Here is a 9,974-nt window from a genome sequence, read left to right as displayed (position 1 = left end):
ATTTTAGACCTTTTCAATGATGGAGCCATTTCAAGACATAATTCTCCAACTGTGTAACAAATATTCTTCTCCCAGAAAGAGGACATAAACAGCCCATAACATGACTCTGCTAAAAGCTGTTGCTGATTTGTATTTACATGTTTACGGTCTGTGCATTTTTGATTGTTTTGGATTTTAAATTTTTATTTGTACAATATCCAATCCAGTGATTTTGACCAGTATCGGTCCAATACTGGCTCATCCCTAATTAGAATCTGATAAAAAAATAAATGTGTGATTGATGTTCAGTTAGAGGTGTTGCATTCCAAAGGCACATAGTTACTGTAACAATGTTGTGCACTGAATCAAAGGAACATCTTGGTCAAAGTCATAGTCATGGTCAGACATGATTTGCCTCTTTAACATTACATTTATTTACGTACATTTTATTCATTTTATTATCTACATACACATTTCATACACTCCTTCCTCCACAGCCATCATTCTCCAGCTCCCTGCTGATGTCGTCCAACCTGAGCCACCAGCGGCGTTCTCAGGGCGTCTACCTGCAGGAGAGCGGTGTGGGATCCTCCATCAACCTGGGTCTGGACTGCGAGGCCAGTGCCACCTCCACACCTGTTCCTGGTCGTCCAAGCACCAGCACCCTCTACAGCCAGTTTCAGAGCACGGAGAGTGAGAACAGGTCTGTAGCTTCAAGCACTCAGAGGACATCTGAACTGACAGATCTGTAGTTTGCTGCTGACAATTTTCAGGCAAATTAAACAAATTGTCCCGTTCATACCTTTTTTCCTCACTAGGAGTTTTGAAGGCATCCTGTACAAGAAAGGAGCATTGTTGAAACCATGGAAACCACGGTGGTTTGTCCTGGACAAGACCAAACATCAGGTAAATAAATGTGCTACAGCTTCAGTGTTTTCAGAGTTGAAAAAAGAGCTCTGTGGGTGGCAGTGTTCTGTCTGTTCATGTGTGTCTAACAATGTGTCCTCGTCTGCAGCTGAGATACTACGAGAGCAGGCAGGATAAGGAGTGTAAAGGCGTGATCGACCTGGCTGACGTCGAGTCCGTCACTCCAGGAACACCAACCATGGGATCGCCGAAAAACATCGAAGAGAAAGCCTTCTTTGACGTGAGTCACTTTGACCTGTGATCAAACCTGCTAACATCTGGCTTATAACCTGGCTGAGACTGAGTCTGCACCTTTACCGAAGCAGCAGCCTTCACGGAGTTTGAAAGAGACTAGAAAGAGTAAAACATCTAAAACTGTACAAATACTACAGATGCATCAATACCGATGTGTTTTTACCCCTAATATTTACTCTTCTATACATTTTATTTCAAACTTGACACTGGCTCAGTGATGTGGGAGCACTACTTGAATGTAGAGTCAAATGAGGTGGTGATTAAAGCTTTTATGGAGTGTGGTTTTCAGAGTTTTACAAGATTTGAGCCTTTTCTGACTGGAAACAGAATTCTCTTAAACTGAACCAAAGCCCATGGAGCAAATCAGCATTTTTAGCTCCCTTGGATTCAGCAGCTACTGGTCTACTGCTGCCTCATTTGGTAAGTTTTTGTAACTTAGTTAGTTACATAATTTGAACGCATTTACACTTACTGATGGAGGCAGCAGTTGGCCAACAACTCCTGAGTACCGAGATGTAAAATCGCTGGTTTTCTGTACTTTGGTGCAGGAGGTGAGCAGTTGACAAAGTGGAACAAACAAAAGATTTTATTCGGTGGGCCTCTAGTGTCAGTTTTTGCTAGTGTTGCTGCTGATAGAATTAGAATTAGTTTTATTTGCACAAACCCGCCCAATTACTGATAGTGAATTTGATCTCTGCATTAACCCATCCTTTGGCAGTGGGCTTCACTTTTCTGCCCCTGGGGAGTAATGGGGATTGAGTGCCTTGCTCAGGGGCACCCCAATCTTTGACCTGTCCCGGGTTACAAGCCCAATTCCAGCCATGTCTTTTGTGAATTTGTGTCTACATAGTACCGCCTCAACTCGACGCTACACGGTTTGGTTGGTTTTCCATTATTATATTATATATTATACATGGACGGTGTCATCTCAGCGCAGCTGCATGAAAATGCCGTGATGTTGTTTTATATGCACTCAAACTAGTAACTTATAAAGCAGTTATATTCGATGAACTGAATCACTAGAATCAGTTAATCAAAACGATTGTTCAGTACTTCCTGTATGACCGGAGCACAGACTGCGTCTGACACAGTCACTGAGCTGAAATACAGCAGCAGGGTTTGTGATGCCCCTGGTGATCGCAGGTTTTCAGCAGTGCTGTCGTTAAATGCATCAGAGTCCTTGGTTAAAAATATAGAGATTTTAGACATATAGAGACATGTTGGAGGTTAACCCGTTTTCATTAAGTTTTTTTTAACCGATCTAAATGTTAGTTAGAAATAAATCTAAAACATTTAGGACCAGGTCAACAACAACAAGACCTCTCTACATTATTCAGCTTTTAAATAAATCCTGTGTTTGACCGGGTACTTCATCAGGTTTGAGGCGTTTCCCCGGCCCGCCTTGCATTTCGAAATTTGGCACCGATTTGATTAAAAGTGAACCAATACTCGGTAGTACTGACACAAATCAGTTCCAAGTACAAATACTGGCTGTCGGTACCCAACCCTAGTAACACATAGTATTACCTGCTCAGGTGAGGTTCCAAGTAAGCGCCTCCAAACTTTTTAAGACCCCGCGGATACCCTGCTTGTACGAGGTACAAGCAGGGTATCCGCGGGGTCTTAAAAAGTCTTAAATCCAATAATTTTAATTTAAGGCCTTAAAATGTCTTAAAATCTCATAAAAGTTTTTAAATACAATTTTGAAAGGTCTTAAAAATCTTTCAAAGTTACTTTTATTTAAAACATGCATAAACTTTAGACTCGCTTTGAAATGTTTCTGTTTTTGAGGATGCGATAACAGAACTACAACACGGAACTAAGGTAAGGCCACCTGTGTTCCCCGGGGATAATGTATCGAGCACCACTAGATAGTGTTCTATGCGCGTGCGCCGCCGTGTGTTACAGCTTAGCATAGCAGCGGAGAAAACTTAATGAAGCCCACAGCTAAGCCGCATTTCAAAGATTTGTGGCTCCAATTTTCCTTCATGTCTTTTGTACTTTTTTGCCAGTATGGATTTGAAATGGGTCTTAAATTGTATTCATTATGGTCTTTAAAAAAGTCTTTAAAAAGTCTTAAATTTGACTTGTTGAAACCTGCAGAGACCCTGTACAATGTACTATTGCTAATGCAAACGTAAATCAACCATGCTGTGTCTATACCGTTGTGGCGAGGCGAGTCACGCTAGTGGAAAAGCGCCATAAGGCTCCACTTCAAAACACCTGAATTAGCACTTGGTGATGGATACCACCTGTGATTTAATAGTTTGTATTTACATTATATATTTTGTGGAATTAATCTCTCCTTTTTTTTTGTTTGTTTTTTTAGCTGAAGACGACCAAACGAGTCTATAACTTCTGTGCGCAGGACAGTCTGAATGCACAGCTGTGGATGGACAGTGTTCAGAGCTGCTTGTCAGACGCCTAGAGTTAGAGGCTGGACTCTAAAACGGAGCAAAGCAACCGGGAACGACTGAGCACCGACAGACGGATGATCCCGGTGACACAGGAAAGGGCAGGGAGGCCTTTCATCACTTCAGCTCTGTTCTGATTGCTAGTGTTGAACTAATAACCTTGTGTCACAACGTTTCAGTGTTTTTGTTATAAAAAAAAAAATTATAAAAAGGAAAAAAAAAAAAAAGACACCCAGAAGAACCACTCGCTGTTGTCTCGACAAAGTAGCTTCAGCCTCTCACCTACCTGACCGTCTGACCACTATGTTCGCTGGATGTGTGGATGCAGAGAAGCAATGCGTAATTTAAGCAGGTTTGTGTGAGGCGCCCCCTGCAGCTTGGAGCAGCATGAAGATGAATCCAGACCCTCCACCTTTAAACGTGTTCTCCTTCCTACTAACCCACACTCACCCTTTAACAAACACACTCCAGGGGGAGGAATGACGGCCATGCGCCCTCACACACACACACACACAGAAACCTGGTGTGACGCATCTGGAGACGTGTCGGACAGATTGACTGAAGGGTTGACGGACCAAAGTAACCCCGAGAAGCGAAACATGGTGGCAGAAAACGTTGTTTCCTCAAAGTCCTCAGAGGTTTCTGCTCTCTGTCTCTCTCTCCTCACTGCCTCGTGTGGTCAGAAGCTGCAGTGAAGTGGACTGTGATGATGATGATGATGGTGACGATGCTGCAGCTGCAAGGAGAAGAGGGCGACTCCTCCACGGATCATGAAGGATTTCCCTTTTTTTTTTTTTAATCTTTTTTTTATTTTTTTTCCTTTCTAAATTTCCAAATTTGTACCAGACGTCACTGCTCGGTCACTGGTTGTGGTCAGCAGATGATGAAGATATACTGTGAAAGCCATGAATCAGTCGTAGAGATCAAAATCAGTAGAGCCAGTTGGAGATTAGAATCATTCCGGTATTGAGTGTGTGTCGGTGAGCGTTTTTCACTGAGAGTGTTTACAGAGTAGATACAATCCCCCACGTGTTGTTTTCATCAGAGTTTTACAGGCTGTGCAAAGAAAAACTGTTTGTTTTTGTCGTGATGTTCTTAAAACACACAGGAGATGTGGAAGGAAGGAAATTGGGACGAACGATGAGAATCGCGGGATATTCCAATTCCAGGTTTTCTAGAGGACACTGACTTCGCCACATCGCTCCAAGTGCTGACGTAAACGTTGCAGTATTTCTTTTCAACCGAGGCTCATAATTGTGTCCAAAAGCTAAATGTGCATTCAGTACCAAACCGTACGTCCAGACTAAAACGCAGCTTCTGCAGCTTTTCAAAACTTTAATGCTAAACCAGAGCAAACACTCTCGTCATATCCATCCTAATATATAGCTGTTTCAATTCAAAACCATTTCAAAGAATTTCACTCAGCAGCTTCAACAGAAATCAGCTCTGTGTTCATTTACATAAATAACAAAGATTTGCATTTCATGCCTAAGTAGAGGTTGATATAGTATATATATATATATTTGTCTCTGTTATGTGCAGTGCATGCACTGAATGAGCAGAAGCTCACATGTCAACAAACAGGCAGCAGTTTCATAGAAGTCGATGTCAGTGTCTGATCTGGGAAGCTTTAGGAGATTCATGCTGCTTGTTCCAGTGAGTGCAGAGTTAAAGGTCCAGTGTGTAATATTTAAGGGTTCATTATAATTGAAATATATTATACCCACGGTTATGTTGGTTTAACGGTTACATTTCCTTTGCACATCAATAGCAACAGGGACACGCTGCACAAAAATGCAAAAATAATTTGGAGGTGAAGTTGACGTAGCTTCACTGTTCACATCAGGCACGACGCGGTTAGCGATGAAACCACAAACTTCACTGCATCGAGTAATTTAGTATGAGCTGGTGCTCGGGTTCAAAAAAGCCACAATATGGCTCAGTGAAATTCTGTCCCTGATGTCAAAGGTCACTGTTGTAAGGGCCTTGCTCTACGGCCACCATTTTGTGCCATGTTTTTCTACAGCAGCGACTGTGTGTTTCTCACATTTTAAACCAAACTAAAGGTGCGTTCCATTTGTCCATGTTGAAGGGAATTTTCCCCTCGACTTGCATTTCAAATTTACAAAGTTGGAGCGACACCCAGCACTCGTCATAATATTCCAAGATGGCTACCACACACTGCCATCTTTACCGTTATTTGTACTTGTGTTTTTTGTTGTTTCTTCTGACTTCTCACTCCCAGTTCGACTTCCGATTTAAATGGAACGCACAATTACTATACAAACGAGAGAGAATGGCTCCGCCCACATAATATTGATACATAAGCTAATAATGAAGAAGAAAGACGAAATGGTAGCAAGAGTGAAACATTAGTGGAATGGTTCCATCTTTTTTGGTATAAGAAGGCCACCGTAGTTCTCTGACACTCTTAGGAAAGGAAGGGATGAGTGTGGGAGTCTTCTATCTGCAGTCTGCAGTCTCGCCACTAGATGCCACTAACTCTTACACACTGGACCTTAAACATGACCCAGAGTCACTGGACACAAATATGAGGAACTGTAATCTCCCTTTAATAACGCGGGAACAGAGTGGAGTCATGAACGTGACGCAGCAGTGGTTGATTTTAACGCCTGTTAGCTTCAGGTTTACATCAGTTAGTTAGTAAACAAACAATAGCTAAGCTCTTTTTATTTGATTCAATATTTTTATATTTTGTCCTTTTCCTGCACGCACACACACACACACACACACACACTCAGCAGCCACAGTCCCTGCTCTGTGAAATATGGTTCTACTGCTGTTTGTTGAACATAACATTTGAAATTGTAGATTTTTTTTCTTCTTCTTTTTTGCGTGTCTAATAACTCCTTTGTATATACTACTCCAGATTTGTATGTAACGTTTATGGTAGTAATTTATTTAACTTGTCTCCTCAGTAAGAAAGTTCCTCAAGCACCACTTTATTTTTAAATTAGGAATTCAAGGTGCCATTTGTTTATTTCTGTATTAATGTGACTAATGTTTGTTTGTTTTTTTCCCCCTCAATGTATTTTTTTCTTCTTTTTTTTTAAACACGGTTGTTTTTACTCAGTAGCAGAAGCTAATGGCAGGAGTGGAGCTGGTGGTGTGTTCAAGCCTCTGAGGTGCTTTCAAAGGCTGTTGGATTTTACTGTGTTGGTCACCCACAGTGTTGGGATCTGTGGATGTAAATTACAGTTGAATAAATGTGAACAGACAAAGTCTGCGAACTGATCTGCTCTTAGATTAAAGCTACACTAGGTGGGATTTTATCGAAAGCTGGTAATCAACAACACAGGAGGTGTCAAAGGAGGCTTTGACCAATCAGAGGAGTTCAGAGAGAGCATGCTCTCCTATTGGCTGATAAGTGGAGCTGTCACTGTTACGTTGTTAAATACAGGTATTAATTCAAATAAACGTCAAATTAGAACCTTAAAAACCTGTTCGAGTTTACAACAACTATGGCCTAGACATGCCACAGACTGTCAAGCAGAGGTCGCTGTGGGTGCAGCTTCATCCCACACTTTGAATGCCCCCTTGGCTCATTAGAAAATAGAAGAAAGTGATTTGAATGTTTTCTTGCTGTGAAAATGGACGACAAGCAGGAAAAAGCTTCTGAATAATGAACAGTTTTATAGCAGAGACCTTACTTCAGATGTTCTGTCCCCGACTCCTTCAGCGTCCTGGCAGAGGCGCACGCCCGGCACATGCTTGGGGATGTAAACGGTGCCACTTCCGGCCAAAATGGCGTAGTTTCGGTCACTTCGTCGTCGTCAGCTAACAGACGATGTGTAGTAAGCGATGCAATGATCATGTTTGACCTGAGGAACAGTTCCTTTACAGCAGCAATGACAGTCAGACAAACTAGAAAATAAGGAGGAAATGATTAAATTCCTTCATGTTTGCTAAATGTAAACATTTATGATGATTTAACAACTATAATGATGGCTTCTTTAAAAAAAAAAAAAAAATCCTTCCTCATTATTCCATGTTTAAAGTGCCTGCATCATGCACTCATTTCCCAGAGTCCCTGATGCATCTTTTTCTTTTGTTTAAAGGTCCAGTGTGTAACATTTAAAATGGTTTATAGGCAGATTAAATACTCATAAATATGTTTGTGTGTTATCGTATAATTGTTTTGTTCATAGTGTAAGACTACAACGTACTTTAGGCCGAAATGGATTCCTATCTTGAAATTTGGCATGTGAAGGCCACCATAGTTCCTTGGTTACAATCTGCAGTCTCACCGGTAGATTTCACTAGTTCTTACTTACTGGACCTTTAAATAAATGCACATCTAACTTAACTACATTTTATTAAACCAACAACGACTGTCTTTGTCTCTGTGGACCTTTTGTCAAGAGACTTTTTCACACGTTTTAAATTTAAATCTCGACAAAGAGGCCAAATTGATAATTGTTGAATTAGTTCATTGTGATTGTGAGGAAAGATGTTTCTGGGACGGATTTCAGTCCTTCTGTCCTTCAGTGATCGTTCCAAAGTTACTCCAAAGTCTCGATAAATTCTCGTAAGACGAAGAAACGACAAATCCAAGTTCTGAGCTCAGTGAAAACTCACATTAAACCTGCTTCTGTCTTTAAATGAGCCACGTTTTTATTGTGTTTGTCCTAAATACTCAACTGGAGCTCGTCAATTGTTTTGATAATTTATTAATTGGTTTAAGTTGTTTTTTTATTTTATTTTTTTATTATTACTGTTAATATTACAATAACAATGATGATAATAATAATAATAATAATAATAAACTGCATGAGTTCACAGCTCCTTAAATATGAATATTTCGTTCATCATTTTGAGATTTTGGAGACACAATTTCAACAATTGAAACATCAAATTGAGAAATTGAAGAAGCTGTTAATGGTTTCTAACTGACAGAGCTGCGTCTCAATGATCTTCACTGTTTGGTTCCTCAGCTTCTACAAACCATCACTAAAATAGAATGTTTAAAGGACACAGAAGGAAGGACACAAACATATTCATGTCTAGATTTATGGCCTTAAATGAACATTTGTGTGGACTTTTCTGCTTCGTCCCCGTCCGTCATCTAAACTGAACTTTTCTAAACTAATGTTGACCTGAGCAGCAGCAGCAGCAGCAGCAGCAGCAGAGTCTTCACTCCCATCTCTATGGTAACCACCCTACAACACTCAAAGGCAATATGACATAATCCAGATTATTTTTGATTAGAAATGACATTCTGAGCCAGGTTATGTTGTCACTTATGTTCGTATAGTTTTTAGAATCCAAATAAAAACCGTGGGTTTTAAATGTCCACATTGTTTTCTGTTCGTGTCATTGATTCACCTTTGGTTTCACGTCAAAAAAACACACGACTAGTTTTTGACGTTTCTCGACAGTGCAGATTAACAGTTCAGCTCTATATTCTGCAGACTGGGTTGACGAATAAAGTTGCAGAATTGTTTTCATTAAGTTAAGTTCTCAGTAATTAATGTTTTCATTAATTGTTTTTAAACCACAGACTCGTATGAAAAACAACGAAATACGTCATTTGGCCGCACCATGACGGAGTGCGTGAATAACCAGAAGTTCACCGGAAGTTGGACCACCGCGCTTCCGTGCACCGTGTTTTGTCGTCTATTTTCAGCTGAAGGGGAACATAATTAACATAATTAACATCATATTCTGTTGAAGGGCTGAAACTAATGGTTTGAGACCACGAACTCCTCGGGAAAATATTTTCTTATAAAGTTATTTATAAATCAAGTGAGAACTAAAAGTTAGTTTTATTTTTCAGTTTTCAGTTAGTCGAGGAGTTGCCCCCTAGTGGCTAACAGCTAATTATGTTCGACTTACTGGGTACTATCATTACTTTCAGTCTGTAGCTATTACTTTACAAAGTAACTGAGTAGTATAAGGAATTGCACTTAATAAACAATAATACTATGATTGTAAATCAAAGTAAAGGTGTTATATTGACGTAATGGCAGCAGGTCACAAAGTTGATTCAATTCCAATAACCGTATCTACACGTTTGATTATATTTACAAAAGTAATATAACTAGCCTACGCTGTCGGGGGCCAACAGCAAGGAGTATATCCGCGAACTTGTCCAATCCTCAACTTTCCAATATACCCAAAGTATACGCACTCGCAAATGCCACTAACTGTTTTAATTAATTATTAATATATTCAACAAAATAACTGTTAAATATTATGATATAATGCTGACTACACTTTATACATGTTCAAAGTATCCATATAAACTCGATATTGAACACAGAATACCTGAACTCATAAATTTCTCTCTAGTTTTTAATAAAACTAGTTAACCTATTATACCTTGTTAAATATTATGAATATTAAAATGCTAACACACTATTAAATTTCATGAAAAAGCAGACAATATGTTCAAACTTT

General features: G+C 39.8%; 1 protein-coding gene across 1 annotated transcript in view; it reads left to right on the top strand.

The window, feature by feature from the left end:
* sbf1 (SET binding factor 1) overlaps nucleotides 1-8,770 on the top strand; it is a 68,588-nt gene extending 59,818 nt beyond the window's left edge. Inside the window, exons 40-43 of the mRNA XM_083907407.1 lie at nucleotides 477-682; nucleotides 798-885; nucleotides 995-1,126; nucleotides 3,470-8,770. Coding sequence (XP_083763533.1) covers nucleotides 477-682; nucleotides 798-885; nucleotides 995-1,126; nucleotides 3,470-3,568 — 525 coding nt within the window. The 3' untranslated portion in view covers nucleotides 3,569-8,770. The remainder of the gene's footprint in view (nucleotides 1-476; nucleotides 683-797; nucleotides 886-994; nucleotides 1,127-3,469) is intronic.
* The last annotated feature ends 1,204 nt before the right edge of the window (nucleotides 8,771-9,974 follow it).

Source organism: Microchirus variegatus (genome assembly GCF_963457635.1).
Source record: "Microchirus variegatus genome assembly, chromosome: 20".
In the NCBI taxonomy this organism is placed as follows: Eukaryota; Metazoa; Chordata; class Actinopteri; order Pleuronectiformes; family Soleidae; genus Microchirus; species Microchirus variegatus.
The sequence above is the reverse complement of the archived record's forward strand: the minus strand, read 5'-3'. Positions and strand labels throughout refer to the sequence as shown.